The sequence below is a fragment of the Astyanax mexicanus genome, chromosome 4 (assembly GCF_023375975.1).
Source record: "Astyanax mexicanus isolate ESR-SI-001 chromosome 4, AstMex3_surface, whole genome shotgun sequence".
Lineage (NCBI taxonomy): Eukaryota > Metazoa > Chordata > Actinopteri > Characiformes > Acestrorhamphidae > Astyanax > Astyanax mexicanus.
In genome coordinates this window covers 6,155,540-6,181,375 of record NC_064411.1, presented here as the reverse complement: position 1 = coordinate 6,181,375, position 25,836 = coordinate 6,155,540, and the positions used below count along the sequence as shown (strand labels likewise).

At 37.7% G+C, this 25,836-nt stretch overlaps 2 protein-coding genes across 9 annotated transcripts in view; one reads left to right on the top strand and one right to left on the bottom strand.

Annotated features, from left to right (window-relative positions):
* Positions 1–25,836, bottom strand: part of LOC125801167 (zinc finger protein 484-like) — a 634,928-nt gene that overhangs the window by 363,785 nt on the left and 245,307 nt on the right. For 4 of the 8 annotated variants that reach the window (XM_049477412.1, XM_049477413.1, XM_049477416.1 and 1 more), the window contains exon 2: positions 11,004–12,636. The exons of 1 other annotated variant lie outside the window; for it this stretch is intronic. In XM_049477412.1, coding sequence (XP_049333369.1) covers positions 11,519–12,490 — 972 coding nt within the window. In that variant the 5' untranslated portion in view covers positions 12,491–12,636 and the 3' untranslated portion in view covers positions 11,004–11,518. Of the gene's footprint in view, positions 1–11,003; positions 12,637–12,731; positions 12,837–14,055; positions 14,308–25,836 lie in introns of those variants that run through there. 3 more of the 8 variants (XM_049477410.1, XM_049477414.1, XM_049477409.1) reach the window with 3 other exon arrangements.
* The window catches only part of LOC111188977 (NACHT, LRR and PYD domains-containing protein 12), a 900,554-nt gene that overhangs the window by 836,374 nt on the left and 38,344 nt on the right, over positions 1–25,836 (top strand). The window lies entirely within an intron of this gene.

The following is a 25,836-nucleotide window of genomic DNA, read 5'->3' as shown; positions in this document are numbered from 1 at the left end:
TGGTGTGCAGAAAATAATGTGAGCTTTATAGATAACTGGCTACAGTTTGAAGGCAAGCCTTGTCTTTTAGGTAGGGATGGTGTCCACCCCAGGCGGGAGGGTGCTGCCTTACTTTGATGCAGCATAGCAAATAATCTTTTAGCTAGTTGGCAGAGTACTGTTAGAAGCTGCTGACAATCCAGAGCCGGGACCAGGCCGCAAACAGAGAGGCTTAACCAACAGTCTGTGAGCTGCAAAGAGACGTTACCAAGATACCAGTGTATTCAGACTGTGTCTGTCCCCCGAGTCAGACAAAAACGTTGAAAAACTCAGTTAATCTAAATAACTTAACCTATATTAAAAAATCTTATCCAGACTGTAGCACTAACACTTCAAACCTAAAGATTGGTTTACTTAATATCAGATCTCTAAATTCAAAAGCAGTTATAGTGAATGAAATGATCACTGATCAGAACTTCGATGTTCTGTGCCTGACAGAAACCTGGATTGATGAATATGAATATGAAGAATTAAATGAAGCCACCCCTGCAGGCTATAATTATATACACAATCCGAGATTGTCCGGTAGAGGAGGTAAAAGAGGTAGATGAACTGAATATTCGTTCTCAAACCTCTGCAATTTCAGATCATTACCTTATTTCACTTAAATTACATATTAGTCATAATATACATACATCCACGAGCTACATTGATTTCTAAAATTTTTGAAAAAGCTGTGGCCCAACAACTTTGCTCTTACCTGTAAAGTAACCTGACCTTATCATGGTTTAAATCATACTTAACCGATCGTTATCAGTTTGTGAGGATAAATGATATGTCTTCCAGTTATATTCTGATCTGCCAGTGTCAATAGTTTGCCACACTCTGAAAATATTTTATATTCTCTGTTTTATATAAATTCAGTTAAAACTAATTCCATCTCTCTGCTTTCTTCCGAGTTACTGACTGCCCACCTGTCTGACCCGATACCGATGGATGTTGGACCCTCAGGCTCTCATGTCCCCTGTTCCCCAGACAGATTGAAGTTTCTGAAGTCATCTCTTCTCCATCACCCACTACAGATCAGCTGCTCATTATCCATCTTACTCTCCACTACAGATTACATCCAAGATTCCATGAACTCTAACTGCTTCCATTAGTGGCGCTGCTATACTCCTGAATATATAAAACCTGTATTTTTTTATTAGTTTAAAAGCTGTTTGGCCAGTGGTAGGATGGTCCCCCCTTATATGTGAGTCTTGGTCCTCCCGAGGTTTCTTCCTCCTCCTGCAGCTCTGAGGAAGTTTTTCCTTGCCTCCGTGCTCACTGGGGGTTCTGTATTGTGTATTTTCTATGTTTAATATTTTGCCTAATTCTTTGTCCTGTAATCATGTTTCTGTAAAGCTGCTTTGTGCCAACACCAGCTGGAAAAAGCGCTATACAAATAAATTTGATTTGATTTTATATGAAACTGATGTACTCTATGTTATGCACTCTTTTACTTTTAGTTCTACGGTATTGACGTTGGTGTTGTACTCTTTCTGCATTAAACATCTTTGAGAAAGTAACCTCAGCCTTTGCGTTGTGACTAAGGCCGGCATAATATATCTGTGTGTAAAAAATATTATTTTAAATAAATTACCTTTTTATAACTGTACATGCTTTGCAGAGTACTTTGTGCTGTGTAGATTGTTTCACAGTTATGTGTCTGAATGAAATATTTCAGTGATAAACTAATAATGCAGTTTATACTCCATTTTGAAGTTATCAAAACTTTATACGTCATACATTGATTCAATAAAGTGTAATTAAAACGGATTTTTTATATTCAGATGGTCATACAATACTAGCAGTTTTGTAATAGGCATGAATTTAAATAAGGCACACACTTGCATGACATATTGTTATAAAGAGGTGGGAAATAAGCATACATTTCAACAGACTGATAATGTGGAGTAAGAGCAACTAGAAATATGTAGAACGGGAAATGTGTTTTACTTCAAAGTTGTATTAAATGCCTAGTTCCGAGACTCATAATAAAAAATGGTACAGTAACATACATTGTTCTTTAGGCAATTCACAGTATACTAGTTCTATTTTCATAATTTGGTGACGAATTCAACAAACTATTTGTTAATCTGGAGTTGAAATATGCAGAACAGGTAATTTATTCTCCTTTTATCTTCTCAAATGCCAAGTTCAGAGGGTCATAATAAAAATATTTTTAGTTCTTTAGGCTAATCACAGTCTAATAGGTATATTTTCATAATGTGGTGTCTGATTCAACAGACTATTTGAGAATCTGGATTTAGGGCATCTGTAAACATGCAGAACAGGCAATTTATTCTTCTTTAATCTTCTCAAATGCCGTGTTCACAGGGTCATAATAAAAAAACTGTACAGTAATATATATTTTTTTTTTTGGCCCAACCACCACCCCCCCTCTTCGGAGGACAATTAATACTTTATTTTTACTTATTTATTTATTTATTTTATTTATTATTATTATTATTATTATTATTTTTATATATATATATATATATATATATATATATATATATATATATATATATATATATATTTTGTGTGGATATAGTTGTGGGAGTTCAGGGTTGGAAGGATCGGAGTGTGAGGTACAGGAGGGGGGTACAAGAAGAAGAAAAAGAAAAGAAAAAAAAAAAACTAAACAAAAAACAAACAAACAAACAAAAAAAATATATAATAAAATAAAATAAACATAAAATAAACAAACATACATACATACACATACTCACATATCTAACTATACATATGCTTATACATATACACACATACATAAATATACATACATATTAATACATACACATAAATACATACACACACACGCACAGTTACTTCTATTCTATTGTTTTTTGCAAAAATATGTCATGTGTTACGGATTATGTCATGAAATGCCTACCACAATGGAGGCAAGAAACCGCCACCATGCCCCTGCGATCCAGAGGCAGATAGGGAAGAACCCAGTGGACCCAGACCATCCACAGCCCATTAGGAGCCCAGAAGACCCGCGGCCACACATCCCGATGGTAACCATGCGCACACCCCAGATGAGGACGGGGGAGACTCCAGACGAAGCCCCCATGGCAAAGAGCAAGAGTCCAGAGAGCCAAAGGAAGCGAGCAGCCCACCCCCCCGGCAGGCCAGCACCCCCTGCACGAGCCGAGCATGCGGCCCCCGAGATCCCAAGCACCCGGGAACAGCCCGACACCCGGCAGGCCCCCCCAACCACGCCAAGGGGGCCCAAGGCACCCCCAGGCCACGGCCACCAAGGGGGCGGGCCAGAGACCACATTAGGGCATCCGGCCACGCACCCATGGACCCACGGACGCCCACCCCCCCAGGAACGGCAGTGACGATCGGCGGAGAGCAGCGTGGAGCAGTAGGGAGGGCAAAAACCCGCCCTACGCAACCATGTCCCACAGGTGTCCATGCTCAGTCAGCCCCAAACCCAGGACCAACTGTTCACGCACACATGCACATTCACACATCCGTCACACATACACCCGTCGCACACGTGCACATTCACTCACAGACCAGTCACACACACCAGTCACGCACACCAGTCACACCACAGAACATACATAAACACCTAATGCGGGCATGCGGGCACCAGTACCGAGCCAGCGGCAACCTAGGGAAGCAGCCAACCCGGCCCCGAACAACCACCCGACCCACACCCCAGGCAGGGTGCACGAAACCAGGGTGTGAGAAGACCTGACCCCCCTCCTCCCCCCACCCAGCAAGTTACAGTGATATGAATGTGTATAATGAGAAGAATGAATGAAAGCTACAGTGCTATTAAAATTGGAGGGACAGCTGTAATATGAGAACTGAATAACAGCACCCAACCACACTGCCCCCCCAAAGGCCCTCAATGTCTAAAATGCGAAAATAAAATTGAGGAGCAGGGAGCACCTGCCCCCCAAAACCCTATGTGTAATATGATGTGTGTAAGCTGTATGATGAGTTTGTATGTGTAATGCGATGTTAGACTGAGTAGGAGTCGGGGAAGGGCCAGGAAAGGACCGAGGGGCAGAGGACTACCCCCCGGAGGAAGAGAGCCAACTACTGCTGGCTCACTAGGCACCCAGTTCCATACACCCAACCGTAGTACAGGGAAGGCAAGTCCAGGGGGTAGAGCGGCTACGGCCCCAGGACACCGCCGCTCTGCAAGACAGCGCCCCCATCCCCACACTGCAATACAACATAAATACACACCCCACTCACATACAAAAGACAACAGATATTACACACACGCACACACGCACACACACACAGATACATTTACAATAAACATCCCACTCTCTCATACACACACACAGTGGTCCTGAGCCCAGGACCAACCGGTCTTAAGTGGGAGACTGCCGCTTCCCCACCTGAGCGCCCCTACCTCCCCACAGGGAGGGCACCCAGAATCCCGGAATGCCAACCAGACACCCCAACACGGACCAAACCACCACCCCCCACGACGGCGCGCCCAAGAGAGGCATAGACCCTCCCCAGCGCAGGGAGGGACCCAAACAGGCGACAGACGCCCACGGGCACCAGGGCCCCGGACTCCGCACCCCGACCGCCACAGGGGAACCCAGCCAACCGGACAGGGCCAGCACCCACCACCATGGGCCCCCCAGACCCACACCCCAAGACCACAAGAGCATACATCCAGGCCCCCCCCACCAACAACCAGGGCCCGCACACAGAAATCACCAAGCGGCAGCCACTGTCCCCAGTCCAAGAGCCATCAGACACCCGAATCCTCCGACCCCCCCTCCAGCCACCTGCCGGACGCACCAGGAGACACGACTACAGCCGCCCACCCCCATCATGTGATGGAGCTGATCAGTGGGAACCAGAGAGATTCAAATGTAGCCAATTGGTTTTTTGAGGTTGCAGACATTCTTTCCAGACTAATGTGGTCTAAAAGTAAATTTCTATAGTGATTTATGCATAAATCATTTTTTGATTTCCACTTCATGAGGATAGTTTTCTTAGCGATGCATAAGACAGTGAGAACTATGTGCAATATATTTGTTTCCATGTTTAGTTCACTTACATCACCTAAAATGCATAGTTTGGGTGAAGCTGGGATATTGCAATTAAACCAGGTAGATAAGTCTTCACATATCATCTTCCAGAATCTCTGAACAGGCATGCAAAACCATATAGCATGTATATAATTCTCAATATGATTGCCCGAACAGTTAGTGCATATATTTGTTTCTCTAAGGCCCATTTGGAACATTCTATGCCCTGTATAATGTGTTCTATGGAGAATTTTGTATTGTATGAGTTGTAAATTTGGACTTTTCGTCATTTTGAAATTGTTTAAACATATCTGTGTCCAAAAGTTCTTATCTGGGTTCATGGAGAGATCTCGATCCCATTTTGTAATTGGGAGGGATATTGAATCATTAATTTTGGATAATAACTTATATATTTTTGATAACAACTTAGGAGTATAGAGATTCATGAACTCTTTTATCAATACTGGGATTTCTAATGTTAGATTATTTAAATTAAATCTTGCTTGTATAATGGACTTTAATTGTAGATACTCCAGAAATTTGCTACTGCTAATTTCGTATTTTGAAATAAGATCTTCAAATGACATAAAGGTCCCCTCCTGTATAACATCTCCTAAATTCTTAATTCCTTTCTCTTGCCATTGCGAAAAATTAATAACTGTTTTTTTCTGACATATATCTGGGTTGTTCCAAATGGGTGTCCTTTTACATGGTATTAGTGAAGACTTAGCTATCTTTAAAAATTCCCACCAAGCTGTCAGAGTGGTGTTTATGTTTAGGCTTTTAAAGCAGCTACAGTGTTTAATACTGGAGCTAATGAAAGGTAAGTCAGAGATTTTCACTTTTCCACTGAGTGTTTGTTCTAGGTCCAGCCAAGGGCTGCCTAAAGGGTTTGTTTTAATCCAACTTGTAACATATTGCAATCTATTGGCTAAAAAATAGTGATAGAAGTTTGGTAGTTCTAGACCACCATGGCATTTTAGCTTCTGTAAAGTCTTCAGACTTATTCTCGATGTTTTATTTTTCCATAAAAATGTTTGAGTCTAATGACTTAAACCAAGCAGCAGGAGGTTTATTAGGGATTAATGAAAACAAATAATTGATTTTAGGTAGAATCAGCATTTTTACAGTAGCAACTCTCCCAATAAGAGATATAGGTAGAGAATTCCATCGTGTGAGATCGTCCTCTATTGTTTTTAGTAGAGGAGTATGATTCAATCGTATCAGGTCTGATAGCTTGGGGGAAAAATGTATACCTAAATATTTAATGTTGCCCGACTGTAGTGAAGTAGTGCTCTATAATGTACAATTCAGAGGTAGAACTGTTGATTTACTCCAGTTAATGGAATAATCTGATACAGATGAGAACTTATCTATGAGTGTGATTGTCTTTAGCAGAGAAGTTTGTGAGTCCCTAAGGAAAAGTAATACATCATCAGCATAAAGGCTTATCTTATGGTCTGTATTTTCTGTTTGAATTCCTTTAATATCTACACTTTGTCGTATTTTTGCTGCTAGTGGTTCAATAAAAAATACAAAAAGTGAGGGAGAGAGCGGGCAGCCCTGTCTGGTGCCTCTCTGCAGACTAAAGCTTTGTGAAATAAGATCATTTGTCCTAACCCGTGCATTGGGAGAGCTACAGTAATACAGTAATATTTTTAGCTCTTTGGGCTCATCACAGTGTAATAGGTATGTTTTCATGATTTTGTGTCAAATTTAACAGACTATTTGAGAATCTGGATTTAGGGCATCTGGAAATATGCAGAACAGGCAATTTATTCTTCTTTAATCTTCTCAAATGCCAAGTTCACAGGGTCATAATAAAAAAAACTGTACAGTAATATTTTTAGCTCTTTAGGCTAATCACAGTCTAATAGGTATATTTTCATAATGTTGTGTCTGATTCAACAGACTATTTGAGAATCTGGATTTAGGGCATCTGTAAACATGCAGAACAGGCAATTTATTCTTCTTTAATCTTCTCAAATGCCAAGTTCAGAGGGTCATAATAAAAAAAACTGTACAGTAATATGTTTTGTTATTTAGGCTATTCACAGTTTAATAGGCATATTTTCATAATGTGGTGTTGATTTCAACAGACTATTTGACAATCTGGAATTAGGGTAACTGGAAATATGCAGAACAGGCAATTTATTCTACTGACATATTCTAAAATGCCAAGTTCAGAGGGTCATAATAATAAACTGTACAGTAATCTTTGTAGTTATTAAAGATTTTCACAGTTTAATATGTAAATTTTCATAATTTGTGTCAAATTTAACAGACTATTTGAATATGTGGATTTAGGGCATCTAGAAATATGCAGAACAGGCAATTTATTCTCCTTTAATCTTCTCAAATGCCAAGTTCAGAGGCTCATAATAAAAAAAAAACTGTACAGTAAATGTTAAGTTCTTTAGGCTATTCACAGTATACTAGTTATATTTTCATAATGTGGTGTCAAATTCAACTGACTATTTGATAATCTGGAGTTCGGGCAACTGGAAATACCCAGAACAGGCAATGTATTCTCAGTGTAATATGCCCTAAATGCCAAACTCGTTTTGCTCGGCTCAACCCTGCTCTCTACAGGCGAATAATTGGTACTTCGACTTTTTAAGGTGGACCGGAAAATCCGAATAAGACACTGGCGAATAAGACGCCAACTTCAGCCTCGTCTGTTGTGTTAATCCTCCAGCCTGATGCTTCATTTACACTATCTAGCACTGAGTCTTGTGAAGCAGTTTTGTGTTAAATCCACCCTGTTCACTCTGTAACACAAGCACCCGTCCACCTCACCCTCTATTTCTGTAAACATATATTACTGTGAAAAATCTGATTCAACATGCCATCATATTAATAAGGCACTCTGTGTATTGAACATTGGAGTAAAATAAATGATATTGGGCAGATACAGTCTGCTTCTGATAGATACAATAAACGAACCAATGATAAATATTTTCAACAGGACAATTTTAAAATCGTATTGTAATTGTTAAGAAGAGCTAGCTGGTATTAAACCATGTAGAAGCCACTGTGGTGCATCTGATTAAAATGCTGGAGATGATGTACTCTGAAAACAGTATTTACTGCAGCAGAGGAGTTGTGGTATATACAGAATAGATGAATGCAATCCGACTGTGTGAGTGTGTGATTCTGAAACAACAGATATAAAAGGGATACTTGAACTACTTGAAACACATTACTGACTACAATTTACATCACTAACACATAAACAAAGATACACACTTCTATGAGGTGTTATCTGGTAATAATAATAGGCAGATCAGAAACAGCTAGAAGCTATACAGAGCTATACAAAGAGCTGATCAGTTAGCATAGCATGTAACTCCTTGAAAGTACACCTACAACTAGGAAAGTAATAGTTATCTACACTTTATGAATAAACAGCAGTGTAGGTACTTACAGGTATCTGAATGCACACAAGAATTAAATGTCCTCGGTAATCCCACAAAACTTTACTAAGCTGCACACCGTCCACTATCTCCACTGTTCCTCTACAGAAGTCCTCTCTATCTGTGGTATGCAAGCCCCCAACTGAGGCCCCTCAGTCTCAGCATCGCTCTGATTGGCTAAACAAGCGGAAGCATGAGGGTTGCAGGCACTGTGGGTGGGACTCAGTGGAGGAGCTATTTAGCTCCTGAAGATCTTTGGGCCAACTCTTGGCTCTTTGTAACAGTAATTGTAAAATATAAATAAATAGAAATAATCTCAGGTGTGTTTGTGCTTCTAATAATGATATAAAACATTATGTTCTAAAGAACAGATTCTTCTATTAAATCTCTGCAGGCCCTATTTACCATAATAAGAACAGAAACATTCACCAAGACTCACTGATTTGTACACTGTAGAGAAAAGAATATATGAATTATAAGAAACAGTGAAGGTGTGAGTAATGTTTAAAAAAAAACAACTAAATTTAAGTTTAAGAACTGTGTAAATAAACGTTAAATCTGTTAGCTAGTAAACGCTAACAATTAAATAAACTGAGGTAAAATTTGAGGATAATTTACTCTTACTGAGTCAAATTAGCTTAAAACAGATAGTAATTTGTAGAATTGTTAGAATGGTGGCAATTAGTTCCTCCAAACCGTTTAAAAACCTTTCTAGGTCACAGAAAACAGAAAATAAATGCTCTTTCTCCTCAGAAACTTTGGGTACATTCAGTAGCTTGCTTAGCCAACACTAGGAAGCTAGCTAATTCAGCTTTTTCCTAACTTACCAAAAATCAGCCTTTAATTATACTAATTAAATCTGAATTAGTTTAATCTCATAAATTTACCCATAAATTATTCGTGCTTTTCTCAGTTTATTAAACAGTATAAGAGAAAGAGAGCTAATTCACTGCTAACTCTGTTAGCTGCTAACAGGCTAATGTTGACAGGAATCTGACAGGAGAGAATCTACTGCTGAATCAAAGCCTCATAAAGAGCAGGGGCCTCATTTATAAAGAGTGCGTACGCATAAAAAGAGGGCAGAAATGTGCGTAAGCAACATCTCACGCAAGAATTGTGATTTATAAAGAAATACTTGGTGTGAAAACGAGCGTACATTTAAGCAAGGTTTAAGGCATGCGTATGCCTTCAAAAGTGTGCGGAGAGAGCGGGAATTAGTGGCATCATGTGGTAAAGTAGGGAATTGTTAGTAAATGCGCAAGCTTTTCTTCCTTCCGCATATTAGTTACCACATAAATCAAAATTAACAAAGGAAGATTAAGCATTAATTTACTTTATTTTTTACTTTATTACATATTATTTAGCTAGGCTAACTACCAATAATAATGGTCAGTAAAACAGCAAACACTGTTGTTTGGACATTTAGTTAGGCTAGCTACCAATAATAAAAGTCAGTAAAACGGCAAATGCTACATTTATACATTTAGCTAGGCTAGCTACCAATAATAATGTTCAGTAAATCAGCAAACTGCATATTTGAACATTTAGCTAGCTAGCAAACAATAATAATAGTCTTTAAAACAGCAAATGCTACATTTGTACATTTAGCTAGGCTAGCTAACAATAACAATAGACAGTAAAACAGGAAATGCTTTGTTTATACATTTGGTCAGTAAAATAGCAAATCCTGTATCGTGGCACGAGATCTCACGAGATTAAGACGTGACGATATTTCTCGTCAAGCTTAAACCTCTCACAGTTTAGTGTGGACTTTTTAAGATAAAACACTGGCAACTGGCAACACAGTAGCAGCGAGTTTGGTGGTTGAGCAGTGAGCAGAAGAGGAAAATTCGGGGAATTTGCATAGAACAGAGGTCACGGGCGGACCATGGTCCGGACCCAAACCTATTGAGAAGGATTTAATTGTATACACGCTTTGCGGCGCAGTAAATCACAGACCAATCACGTGTGAGGTAATATCACCAACCACTCTCTTCAGTCAATCAGATCTGTGCAGACGTGGAAAAAATAAATAAATAAACACACCGCTCCTCACGCGGGATCGAACCCGTGTTGTCAGGGTCGCGGTCCCGCTGCTCCGGCTGTTGAATTGGGACATGGCCGTGAAAAAACGCCTTTATAAGGAGATAGTGAGCCTGGGCGAGAATGGGCGGAAAAACGAGAACGGACGGAAACTAAAGTCACACAGAGTGCGACAGAGAGACAGGCGAGGAATTTTGTATAACTGGATCATTCTGAATTCTAATTAAATACTCCTGGCATAGAAGATGCTTCTGCTACTTTTAACAGAGTGACAGACGGTAACAGAGTGACCAACAAGACTGTACTGTGCTTAAAACATGTTCCGTCTCTGTTTGCACTTCAAGCAGAGTCTTAATATGACTGGTTATGCATAGTTACATTACAAGAGATTTAGGAGAAAAAAAACACAAACCATAGTCTTAATATAACTGGATATGACAATCTCAGGCCTATAGGTTTCATGTCAAACATGTGTTGAGAAAACACAATGAGACTGGAGATCTGCAATATAAAAGCCGTTTATTAAAACACACATGGGTAAATATAGAGGTGAAGTAATACAAAGATAATAGTTTGTACTGGATAAAAACAATTAAGAAACTACATTATTTGGATATTCTTAGTAACTTTGGAGATTAAAAAAACCATAAGCAACATTTAATATTCAATAAGGAAAAGATAAGAGAGTATAAAACTTGAGTAATACAACACAACCAAATATCCCTCTATATCCCTCTATAGTAACAGATTTTTAATTGGACTGAACCATAGACAAACAAGAACACCAGCAGAGGGAGTGAATGAGCCTGTAACCTTACTGCGCAACAGAAACTAACCTAAAAACTGAGCTCTGTCTCACAAAGAATGTCCTGGAATATTCAAACTTACAAGACATACAAACATAACATGGAATTCTATACACATCATCCCTGGATAAGAATAGTTTTGCTGAACCTGTAAAATCCATTGTTAAATACAGTTCATATTTGTTTCTGGTGGAATTTATGATTTGCGCTTTTAATTGCCATGGGACAAATTTGGGACATTTTTCTCTCCTGTGTGAATGCGCTGGTGTTTTTTGAGATCACTCTGTGTAGTAAAACTCTTCCCACAGTCTGAGCAGTAATACGGTTTCTCTCCTGTGTGAATGCGCTGGTGTTTTTTGAGAGCACTCTGTTCAGTAAAACTCTTCCCACAGTCTGAGCAGTGATACGGTTTCTCTCCTGTGTGAATGCGCTGATGCCGTTTGACAGTCTCCAGTCGATTAAAGCTCTTCCCACAGTCTGAGCAGTGATATGGTTTCTCTCCTGTGTGAATGCGCTGATGTATTTTAAGTTTACTCTGTGTAATAAAACTCTTCCTACAGTCTGAGCAGTGATACGGTTTCTCTCCTGTGTGAATGCGCTGGTGACTTTTGAGAGTACTCTGGGTAGTAAAAATCTTCCCACAGTCTGAGCAGTGATATGGTTTCTCTCCTGTGTGAATGCGCTGGTGATTATTGAGAGTACTCTGTTGATTAAAAATCTTCCCACAGTCTGAGCAGTAATACGGTTTCACTCCTGTGTGAATGCGCTGGTGTCGTTGGAGATGACTCTGTTGATTAAAACTCCCCCCACAGTCTGAGCAGTGATACGGTTTCTCTCCTGTGTGAATGCGCTGGTGTTTTTTGAGATCACTCTGGGTAGTAAAAATCTTCCCACAGTCTGAGCAGTAATATGGTTTCTCTCCTGTGTGAATGCGCTGGTGACTTTTGAGATTACTCTGTTGATTAAAACTCTTCCCACAGTCTGAGCAGTGAAACGGTTTCACTCCTGTGTGAATGCGCTGGTGTCGTTGGAGATGACTCTGGTGATTAAAACTCCCCCCACAGTCTGAGCAGTAATACGGTTTCTCTCCTGTGTGAATGCGCTGGTGTTTTTTGAGATCACTCTGTTTAGTAAAACTCTTGGCAGAGTGCTGATGTTTCTCCATGTCGGGACTTGGCTTCATTTGTCTTTTAAATGTAGCAAACAATTTCTGCGTGTTCTGGAGATTCTTCAGGAAGGCTTCTGCTTTACCTCTTTCAGTAGTTTAACTTTGCTCTTAGTTAAATATCCTGGTTGTTGGTGATGAATTTCAGGAAAATATTTTAATTTCTGGAAAACACAAAGAAAAATGCCATTGAATATTAAAATAAAAGCAGGTCAATTAACTAAAGAGATTCTAAGTCATTCTAAGTGAGTGATGTTACCCTTTAATCTGAAGCTTTGAGGCGTGTGCCGAAAAAACGACACACATTGGTTCAAATCACATTGCCGATGCTTGATTCGTTCTTCATCACGACAGATGATGTCCAAAGCTTTTTCCTTTAAACCAATTTATAAAAGTTTCCACACATTAACCAAATACATTAATCCAAATGAATGCTTCACAAACCTGATTTTTTTTTTTAACAACTCCTGATAACAGTTCATTATTTTCCACCACACTGGCTTCAGGCTAACAGTGATATGCGCTCCTGAGTTCAAGATGTGTTTTTTGGAAATGTTGATCCGATGCAGTTCTCTTGTTGGTGCAGGGAATTGTAGTTCAAAATAAAATCACAGCAAAATAATGACCTTTTTACTGTTACAACACATCAACCAACCTCCAACAGGAGTGTAAAACATAAGAGTCTCTTTTGTTTACTAAAGGTTAACACAATTATAACAATTTGTAAGAATTCATATTATTTTATGTAGTTCTTTTTCAATTATTTTTGTAGTCTTTTTAACCTCTTACATAAATGTTTGTGTATTTTTGTCAAGTTGCTCAAAGTGTGATTCTTCTTCTTATTATTATTATCAAATTCATGTTTTTGTAATTATTATTATTATCATCATTATTAAAGTATCAGCAAAAGAGCAGCTGGAGACTGTATTCCACAGTAATGGTTTAACTGGGATTTCTTAAAAACAGCGGGGCTAAAGATGTTGTAGTTTGCTAATATTTGTGTTTGTTATTACAGTGAAATAGCAAGTTTTCTGTTAAATCAGTAAGCTAATAAATGTTACTTGTGAAATTCCTCTTCTTGCCTGAACTTTTCCTCACTATAATCACTAAATCTTTCATTCTTACATTTAATATTTTACAAGTGGACTTTTATTTTGACGGGAGAGTCACATGACTTACCAGCAACTGTTGTGGTGGAAACGGATTAAGTAAAGTAAATTAACTAAACTAAACTAAATTAGTGTAACTAAGAAATGTGTAGAGACTGATCACACAAACTTAAAAAGGAATTTCCACAGAACTGATTTATCTCAGGTGTGTGTTAGTGATGTGGGGGAGGGGGGGCAGGAGTGTGAGGTTCCTTTATCCTGTGTATGATCTGTAAAGCCCCCCCATCCCCAGCTCCGCGACCCCCTACTGCAGACTGCTGAGCAGAGCTAGGAGAAGATCCAGTGCTGGTGGTGTAAATGCTGCACATGCTGAAGGTGCTGAAGGTGGTGTGGGTGTAGGAGTGAATGTAGAACAGCGTGTTGAAGAGAGAGAGAGAGAGAGAGAGAGAGAGAGAGAGAGAAACTTCTCCGTACCTTCTGTAGTTCAGCTGATCCTGCTCTTCCTCCTCTCCAGCTACAGACCCCGGAAGCTCAGCCTCATCCGGGTTATGGAGAGCCCCGCCCCCTCCCCCGCTATATCACATTATACCCCATCACCGCTAGAGGGAGCCCGCGAGGGAGTCCTCAATGCATGGAGCTGAATGGAGCTAAACAGCTAAAACTCTCATTTAAAACACTGTATAACTACTTCTCTGGAGTTTTCCTTTAATTTTACAAAGTAGAACAAAGTATTTCACTAAAATAGGACAGAAAACAAAACCGTTTATTTCCATTTTCTAAAACTAATGTTTTTTATTCAGTAGATTTACTAGCATTACTGCTACTGATGCTGGAGTTACACACAGAGCTCATTTAAATGGATTAAAACTGCAGTTTATAAGCTTTAATAATTATCTCTGCGGTGATTCAACTTGTCTCATTTCTTTTATTGTTGAGATTGTGTAAATATGAATGAGGGTTTGTTTAAATGTTTTCTTCTTGTTGGTACTTACATAGATGAAAATAGTAATCTACTAAAATAAATAGGAAAACATATTTAAATATAACTGGAACTTACTTGGGTTGTGGGGGCTGCTGCTAAATGGTTGTTAGAATTGGGTTAACTGCACTTACATTAAACTCTAAAATTAAAGCAGCAATTGCAGTTCTGGACAGTATGCAGATCTCATTAGTCTTGATAATGAAAAGGTAGGACATTTTTCATGTTCTTTCTGTTTACAACTCACTCTGAGGAATTCTGAGCACTACAGAGCACTGACTGGTGTGTCACGGGACCGTGTAGGGTACTACAATCAAAAGTGTTGCATTACTGAATACTACATACTGGGCGGTGTACACAGTACATACTAGTGCAGTATGCAGTATAGTAGTATGCCATTTCGAATACAGCCTAGGACTGAGATAAAGTGAGCTATGGCTAGCTGCTCACTTTCTCTTATTATGGCTAGACACTGAAAGCAGGTTTTACCTCTTTGAAAACTTGAATGATCTTAATTTGTACATCCGAGTATCAATTAAAGACATTGAAGGTATTTTTTCTGAAAGAGAACCGCGTTTAGGTGTTGGCTAGCGTTCATGTTTGGTAATTATAACTAGAAAGCTAGCTAGCAGCCACAAAGTGAGCCTCTGAGATTATCAACGAATAAACGTATAATAATAAAAAACGTATCACCATAAATACATGATATACAAATAAACATATTCCATATTATCATACATCACATAAACATTACTTATTCCCATACAATATGAAAAGTGACTTTATAATATCGTAATTTATCACCACCATATCCACCACATCTTACCTCAGAAAGAGCTGAATAACTTTCCAGTTGCACAAGCTTCACTTTATTCTGTTCAATGAATCAGTAGGAGTCGAATCACAAGAATAACTAAACCTAACTGTTTTTAAAACTTCACATTTTACAATTTTATATCATAATAAATGTATGGTCAACATTTTCTAAATAAGACTAACCGAGTCTCCTAAATCTGAGTGACTTATAACTTTTGTACATTGTACATTGAGGTTGTTCTGAAGTGATGAATCAACCGAAGCTTCCTGAAGTTGACAGCAGATTGATTCATTTCCAGCAATAACTTTTTTTTAATATACAAAAAAAGAACAAAATAAAACAATAAATATAATGCACAAAAATGTGTTTTTATTTTAACAATTTAATTATATAAGTATTTCATTGTTGTACATAGATATGAACATCTGTGTGTGTAGTATGATGTGAGGTAGTGCAATTGGCTTAATAAATAAACACTTTTCAAAAACACAAGTGAACAACAGAATGAAAAATATGGAACAAAAAAAGTTCAGATAGCAGAATAGTTTGTTGTTAAGGGTGAACTGAAATGGACTTAGGGTGTAGTGAATCATGATAACAAATACAAACATTTGTTGAATAGCCCACCTCTGTTCTCCCCAGCATTCTGAAATACAGCGCTGTTAGCTAATGCTCCCAATAGACCACAATGCTAGTGATAGGGGCATAGCTTATGTAACACCTTAGCCCATGTCTGTCTTCTGTTTCTCCCTCGTTTGTTCCCTAAGTGCTCCTGCCCCTCTGTTTACCTGTCATGTTTCCCAGCCATGTGCTTGTGTTGTTGTTTTTGTACCTGTCTCCACCCTAGCTCCGCCCCAGCCCTGCCCTAGCTATTAGTGTTCTCACCTGTGTCTTGTCTGTAACCCCGCCCCCTCGTCATCCTAGCCCAGGTGTTTCTCACTCTCCTCATGTATTTAAGCCCGTCTGTTTGAATGTTCAGTGTCGAGTCTTTTGTATCCTTTGTATTTTGTATCTTGTATCCAGTATCCTGTATCCTGTATGTATCCTTGCTGCCTGTATGTTTCCTAGTCTTAGTTTCTTAGTCTGTGTTTCTAGTTTGATATCATCCATCCCGCGTTTTGTTTGTTTTGATTTATCTTGTTTGTTTAAATAAAATATATATTTGCACTTACGTCCATCCCGCCCCTCACTTCGTGACAGCTTAACCCATACAAAAAAAATCACTATTTTTACACCATTAACAACAAACTCAAAGTAGCTCCACACTTCACTGGTAGAATTCCAAGGATGATGACATTTAAAGCAAGGCAGTGAGAACTTTAAAAGTACACAGATAGTTTATTAAAAACACTGTTTATACACACAGTTCCTACAGATAGTTTATTAAAAACACTGTTTATACACACAGTTCCTACAGATAGTTTATTAAAAACACTGTTTATACACACAGTGCCTACAGATAGTTTATTAAAAACACTGTTTATACACACAGTGCCTACAGATTAGTTTATTAAAAACACTGTTTATACACAGTTCCTACAGATAGTTTATTAAAAACACTGTTTATACACAGTTCCTACAGATAGTTTATTAAAAACAATGTTTATACACAGTTCCTACAGATAGTTTATTAAAAACACTGTTTATACACACAGTTCCTACAGATAGTTTATTAAAAACACTGTTTATACACACAGTGCCTAGATTAAAGCACTCTTATACACACAGTTCCTTGTCGTAGTTAAGCCAGGAAAGGTCTGAAAATTAATGTCGGGGAAATGCATAACTTTCCAGTTGTTGCTGAAAATATCTCTATAATATTTATGCATTTTTAAGCATTTCTTGTCAGTTGACTTATTGTGGCTTGACTAGCTGAAGGTATTGTGTATATAAACTATCTGTGTATATAAACTATCGCACTGTATTTCGGAATGTTGGGGGAGATCGGAGGTGGGCTATTCAACAAAAGTTTATACTCGTTATTGACTACAAATCAAGTCCATGTATATAACTTCTCCCCTAAACTGAAAAGGAGAAAACAGGGGATGGAAAAACAAACAGATTATGGGTCAGATTAGAACTGGATTAGTATGTGAAAAGACATTTTTAAGGCCTTATGCCTCTGTAAAAGCTGGGCTGCCAATAGAACAAATAACGCCTCCCTCATAGGAAATGTTTACGATGATTGGAAGGCGCTTAATTAGCTGATCAGTACATTGTGTGGAACGATGAGCTTCTCCATATCTTCTGTCAAAAGGAGAGTGGTGTTGCTTCCCACAGAGACTCCAACCACCGCAATCCCTCTTCTGTTTTTTTCTCAGGTTTCTGCAAGTAAAAATATTTTTTCCAGTTTTCACCATTAAACAGTTGAATACCGAAAAATTACAGTATTTCTCATTTGTCAATATTTCCTGGGACAGCACGGAAGAAATGACACTTTAATGTAATCTAAAGTAATCAGTGTACATCTTGTATAACAATGTGAGTTTGCTTTGCCCTTGAAACAACTCAACACACAACCATAACAACATTAACACCACCTCCTTTAAACAGCTGCAGTAATAATTTACCTCACAATATTCAGATGTGTAATTTCTGTAAGCTGCAAGAGGGCAAGTTCTGCCAGCACTGCCTCTCTCCACAGCGCCACCTCGTGGTGCTTTCCCTCTTCTTCTAAGATCAGTTCACCAACAGGAACAGGCCCATCTCTAGTGGCTTGCATCCGGGTTGAAATTAGCTATGAAAAACATAGTGTTAAATAATGCTGTGAAAATACACTATAACCATACGGGGGACTAATTTTGTGGTACCACTTTAAAATAAGACTACCTTTATAAAGGGTTTATAAATGGTTTACAATTAGTTTATTAATGGTTACTAATTAGGATGTAAATGTCTTAAAAATAATTCATAATCAGTTATAACACATACATAGAAAGGGCAACAATGACCTGTTATGAAATAATGAACCCACAGCCATCTATATTGTTGCCCTTTCTATATATGTGTTATAACTGATTATTAATGATTTTAAAGCATTTACAACCTAATTAGTAAGCATTAATAAACTAATTGTAAACCATGTATAAACCCTTTATAAAGTCTTATTTTAATGTGGTACCAATTTTGTTTTGTGGAAGAATGTATTTAATTTACCCTTAACCATTTTATACACAGTCAAGTCAGAATATTATGACCAGCTCCATACACCATACACCTATGACCATACACTCACTGAGCATCTTTTTAGCTCCGCTGATCATAAAGGACACTCTGTATTCCTGTATCTGTTTCTCTGTGTACGTTATTATTAAGTTTGCTTGGAAAAGTCAACTTACTGTTCTTCGTAATCTTCTTCTTATTATTATCTTATTCTGCGCTCAAAATTTAATCACTATCTCCTCCTACAGCTTGTGACGTAGAAATACTAAATTTAGCAGTATCGTAGGACCTATACCCGATTAGGTTGCTTGTGCTTTTTAAGCGATATATCGTACGTTTTTCGTAAAAACTTCGTAAACGTGCACTTTTTTTCCCCATAGGAAATGAATAGGGGACAACTTTGAACATCCACATAGGTCACAATTTTTGAGATATGAAGACAAAAATCGGACGTTCTTTACGGAAATTTTGACGATTTGACGTTTTCGTACAATTGTCGTACGAAGTTTCCCCATAGGAATGAATGGGGGGCCTTTCTCTCCCCTGCTCTTCCAGTACTGTGTGTGTTTGGAGGAGCTGCTGTATGGAGCAGATACTGATCAAAAGTTTGGACACCCCGGCACCCCAGCCAGGGCTTAGCAACCAGTTAGCAACACCTTAGCAACCACCTGGAAAACATTAGCAACTGCATGGCAACCACTTTAGAAATGATAGCAACTGCCTAGCAATCAAATAGCAACAGTTTAGCAACCACCTGAAAAACGTTAGCAACTGCCTAGCAACCACTGAGCAATCATATGGAGTTTGTTAGCAACTGCCTAGCAACCATGTGGAATATGTTAGCAACTGCCTAGCAACCACAATAGAAATGATAGCAACTGCCTATCAACCGATAGCAACAGCTTAGCAACCACCTGGAAAACGTTAGCAACTACCAAGCAACCACTTAGCAACCACTTTAGAAATGATAGCAACCGCCTAGCAACCAGTTAGTAATCAAAAGTTTTTAGATTTCAGCATTTAATCAAAAGTTTTTAGATTTCAGCATTTAACCAAAAGTTTTTGGATTTAAGCATTTAACCAAATATTTTTGGATTTAAGCATTTAACCAAAGGTTTTTAGATTTTAGCATTTCATCTAAAGTTTTAGCATTTAACCAAACATTTTTAGATTTAAGTGTTAAAATCCTCCACATGTGTCTAGGAAGAAAAATATGGAGAACATAACACATGGCTATCCTAAGTCAAAGAGCCAGCAGAGTTTAAGTAAGAAAGAGGAGAACAGGCAGTAAATAGCAGTACAAAAATCTGATTTAATTTTAGCTTCCCACCACTCATTTGCACATACAACAAACCATGGCAGTATTTACATTATTTACATATGCTGTATAAAACAACAAAGAAAGTACCACTCTGGGAAATGTAAACTATGGACGGTGCTAAAGAAAAGAACACAACAAAACATAACCATATTAAACTACCTAAAGCCAAATTAAGTACAAAAAGAATATAAAGAAAAGATACTCCCTAACTAATAACCTAAATACAAGGGGTAGCACCCGCCCTCTTACCTAGGGACCGATACAAACAACTCCTACATGATGTAAAAATGTACAGGTGCACCTATTTTACCTGTTAGCATACCCAAGGTGGTACAGCCAAACCAGTGAGTTGTCTTTTAGCCAAAAAGAGGGATTAAGTTAACCACATCAGAGAAGTAATACAATAAAATTAGGCTACAAGAGCGCATTGGCCTTAAAGCATACCCCATGGTTCTCTCTCTCTGTCGGCCATCTTGGTTCAGGTCCTTTTGTAGTCTCCACCCACAACTCTCTCCCATGGCTCACCTAAGAGAGAGAGAGCGAGAGATAGAGAGAGAGAGAGATACTGCACGTAAGCATTTACCCAAAAGTTTTTGAATTTTACCATTTAACCAAAAGTTTTTGGACTACTTCTCAGCCAAAGTATTTGTATTCCACAATTTAGCCAAGGTTTTGGGCTTTAGAATTCAACCAAATTTGCTCCATTGCTTCATCAGTAAAAAATATTTTAATTCCAATTTAGTCAAATAAACATTTTTACTGATTATAATTTTGCATAAAGGGGATTGGAAAAAGAACAGATAAAGGTAATATATAAGATGTAAACAATATAGGTAAGATTGTGACATCAAGACTTACATATTCTTATGTATTCTTAAGTATTATAAAAATGAAATAGAAATTATGAATTTCAAGATAAAGCGCCACCTACTGTACCCACCCAGAGAGCATAGACAACTGTACTTTTAAAGACTGTGCATAGTATTTTGATTGTCAGTTGCAGCCATAATTATTCTGATCAGCTCAGATATTTTGTTTTGATGCAGGAATACGAAGCCTTTTTTGTGTTGCTGCTCTCAGTTCTCTGTGTAGCCATGTGTTGGGGTTGTTGCTTTGTCTTGAGCCACATAGGTTAGGAGATGATAAGGAGATTCTGAGACTTCTGGTGGACTTTGGTAGTTCACTGGTGCTTGGCAGGGTTCTCCGTGCAGTCTCTCGACTGTCCATTGTGGCTGTTGGGGTGTTGTTGTCCCTCAAACAGAGATACAGACAAAAAATGGTTCATTTGTGATTAAAAGTAATTCCATAAATGTTGTTCTAAAACACTATAGGGTGGGCTTTAATTCATATTAGCCCACCCCCCCCCCCATATCAAACCCACTCCAATGCCCTTGATAGCAACAACCGCGACGTCCACCACTTGCCAGCCCTCTTTGGTGATACATTTCACTCGGATGGGGGACTCCTTTTTGTAGGGCGTCATCGGCCGTGAAAACATTCTGTGTAAAGAAAAGAGCACAAACATACAAAATAACATGTTTATACTATTTAATTCATTATGTTTCACTTCATTTATTGTATTACCCATGATTTAACGGTTCATATTCAAATATTTTATTAAACTATATATTATTAAACTGTTTTTGGACTAAGTGGGGCTATTTTGCTGTTATTGTTCTGTTGTGTAACGCTTAGCACTGATTAAATATTACATAATAAAAAATATATATGAAAATAATTAAAATAGATATTTTCTTACTTAGCAGCACTTGTGTCCCCATTTTAAAGTGTCTGGGTGGAAACAACACCACGCATCTCTACCAAGCAATTAAAAAAGATATATTTTTATCTATTTTCATATTATTTAAATAGTACCAAGCGTTACATATACAGAACAATAACAGCACAATAGCCCCACAAAACCCAAAACAGTTTAATATTATGGTTTATTCTCCCAACCAGTCAACAAATAAATATTTGCATATGAACAGTTGAATCATGGGTAATACAATAAATTAGGTGAAACATAACAAATATTTTATATTTAGTCCGTTGTGCTCTTTTGTTTGCAGAGAATGTTTTCACAGTCGACGACTCTCTACTAAAAGGAGTCTCCCATCCGGGTGAAATGCATCACCAAACTCCTGGTGCCCCGGGCAGAGGACCAACAGTTGGTGGACGGTGCGGTTTTTGGGATGTCAATCAGACACATTCCTAAGTGATTACTTATTGGATAGAAAATGCTGTGTGGTAATCTGAAATTCTGTGCTGAGTATTTGTTTATAAACAGTCTGACACTCTTCTGAGGTAGAAATCAGACAGAGAATAAATCTGCTCTGGGAAGTCATTGATTCTGACCCACCTGAAGATGAAGGCAGGGGAGAAAAAATAAAAAAATTCCCGCACCGACCGCGCCGTCTGCGTCCTTAATAAAAACTTTTAAGAAGCAGGGAATGGCGAATAGTTTTATACAGTGCATGTGATAATGTGGTTTACAAATCAGACATTAAAGATAATGAACGTCTAGCATAAACTATTATTTATATCGTCTCATTGCTGTGTGCATCTGTAACAAAACATTTATAGGAACTATTAAAATAAAGAAATAGATTTGTGAGCCTGTACATACATAAGTGTAAATCATCCAATACCGTGTTGGACGAAGTTTATATCACACTATCGTTTGTTTTGTTACAAACAGTATAAAAGCTACTGCCTGTGGCTAAATGGTGGAATGCCAATACTTTTGTCTGATTGAGCTGTGTTCTAAAACTTTTGGTTAAATGCTAATATCCAAATACCATTGAATAAATGGTGGTGCAGCACAGATATGCCTCTTTATGGTTTAGTATAGCTTCAGCCCAGCAGTGTAAACAAAGCAGAAACTGTTATGATCATAAACCACAAGCACATGTCTTTCTGAAAAATGCCAATTATAAAAAAATACTTTCATAGGGTTTAAAAGGGCTGATAAAAACCTTTAGAAAAACACTGCAAAACACCACAAAACCAGCAGAAAAATATAAAAACCATAGAATATTTGTTTTAGCAGGAAAGGATAGTAAGCTTAATTGAATGTGTTTAAATTCAAAAGAGAGGTATAAAAACAATTAAACACATTTTATTTTGAATTAGTTTAAACACAACACACACAATCAAAAATCAAAAGCACAAACACATACAACCTCACCCCCCCAAAAAACCCTACCAGAACATGCTAAGAAATATTACAATCTGAACACAAAAACTTGTCAAATTACCACATTATGGTTCATTAAAAAGTGGGCTTTCAATGTTTAAAATCACCTCCCCTTCCCTCACAACAGTTACTTTTAACGGCAGAGCTGCCACAATTCTGTCAACGTCACCACTCCACACAGTGGCGGGAACGCTGAACTCCTCCATGGTGTCACTGAGGAGAACAGTCTCATCGCCTTTTGTGGAGATTCACACGATCTCCATCTCCACTGTGATCTTCAGTGACTCTGGTTCCTGTAACACAGAACATGCTGATAGGAGTAAGTTTCAACAGTCTACATTCTTTTCTGGTACAACAGCACAACAATAAAGTGTTAAACTATGGCACTGTAGTTATTAGTAGTGATGGGTCAGACTCTTAGCCGGCTCTTTGAAATAAACGACATGCGCTGACTTCAGAGAGTGAGCCAAATTATATATATATAAATATAAACGTATAAATTAAAGTTTTACGATGATACATATAAACCAAAGTAGAAGACAGCATAAAAATATACATTAAGGAAGAAAACTAATGATAGAAATAGTGAAATACTAACAAGAGGCAACAGTGAAAGCTCCTCATAAACTCTTACAGTTTTTAGGCATTTCTTATTCATAGCAATCTCTAAAGGATTTCAAAAGTAGAATAAAGTCCAGTAAGAAGATATCAAATCAAGTATTTACAATGATGACCGGACTCAGCCCAGTGTCTTTTTGAACGTAGGACCAGGTCTGGGCCTTATTCGGTTTCTGACTGTGCTGGAAGCTTTTGCTCCGTTCTTTGGAGAAGGGATTTAATCCAGCAGATTTACGCCAGCAGTTTCAGGTCAGTGGCATTCTGCTCATTCATTGATACTTGCTTTTGTTTTCTTAGCGATTGTTATACTGGAGAAAAAGTTAAACAGCACAAATATGTTCTCTATACAAAGCCCAGAATGTATTTTGTTTAATTACTGTGGAATGTTTATTTTCTCAATGATCTGAATTTAAATAAGCTCAGTTTATTGCAGGCCAGGCTCAAAAATTGAGCTTAATCAGTTATTAATTTAATCCCTGAAAATATTTTATTTCCAAAGATTACTGAACATGTTTATCTCTGTAAAACCCTGGAGGAGTTCTTTCAAACTATTAGTGTTCCAACACTACAAAGCTGTACAGCTCAGTACATCACAGTCAAATTAGCTCAGTTTATTGCAGGGTCTGAAACTGAGCTCAATCAGTCATTATGTTCATCCCTGACAAAGTTTTTATTTCCAATCATAACTACAGTTGTAATGCCTGATGTGTGTTCCTAATTATACATAACACTCAATTAAATTTCACATGGTTACGATGGTATAAGAAAGGCTGGGCACCCCTGATATTTTTTAAGATTTTACTTTATAAATGATTGGTTGTATAGACAAGTTTCAGTTAAATACATTATATTCATATATCTTTTTGGCCTATAGAAGTAGTGACATAAGAAATATTCAGTGTCTGTAAATGTATAGCTAAATAAATAAGAAGTAAGTAAAGCTGAGATAGCTTTAGTAATTTTGTTAATGAGCTTTTGGGGAGAAAGTCAGGTTTGATGGGGAGAGTGAAGGAAATGCACCTTGTGCTGTGTACAGTTTACAGTGTGAGCTGTTCCACCAAACAGACACTAGAGTGTAGTACAGGAGCATCAGGATCCAGTGTTGCAGCTCCTTCCCAGTGTGAAGCCCCGCCCTTCAACCTGAACTAAAGTGGAGTCCCTGCATGGAGCACCCTCTACTGCTCTGACAGGGTATTTACTTTTAGCATTTTTCATGACTTTATACAATTATCACTTTACAGGCCAAAGTTATATAATACTATATACCTATGTGTTTTTAATTTGTTTTCCTAAGTGCAGTGTTTAAGAAAATGCATTTTTTTATGTATTTTATTTAAATATTACTTTTAGTTTGAATACTGTAGTGAATAATAGTTTAGATACAATAATTTCAGTGTATGGTGTCTGATACATTTTGTCCTAAGTAAATCCAGTATGAGAGGTGCCACTTTTTATGGGTAAAAGATGTTTTTCTTTAGTCCCGTCATCTTTATTTTTGTCAGTGGTGTGCAGTGAGGCCCTTCTAACCCTTCAGGGGTGACAATCGGTGCATGTAAATCATTACATAATATTTAATAAGCATATATTTTATAAATTAACTAAAATAAAAAGCAACTAATTTAAACTGACAGTGACTGACAGTGGTTCTAACCAATCAAAGCTTTTTAAAATGGCTTTTGCCCCCCTGTGTCTGCGTGGCCCTTCAGCTGGTTTTGAGAAGGGTGTAGTAATGAGTCTGTTACACACACACACACACACACACACACACACACACACACACACACACACAAACACAAACACACACATATATATTATATATATATATATATATATAAAACAGTGGCTGTGAAAAAACTCACTCAGAGCTGGAGGAAGAAACACTGTAAGGAACCAGGATTCAAATATAAAATGTCTAACATTTTAATATTATTCATTTGTGTGAAACCAAAGAATTATTATGTTGTATTTTTGTATGTTTAATTATTGTATTTAAGTATAAAGAAAGTTACTTTAGATACCAGTTTTTGTGAAACTACGAATGTTGCATATGAAATGTTATTTATATTTATTACATTGTTACTTTGTGATGCAAATCATTATTATGTTACACATTTTCAGGATGTTTTTGGAACATTATATGTGAAAAGTTATAGTTTATC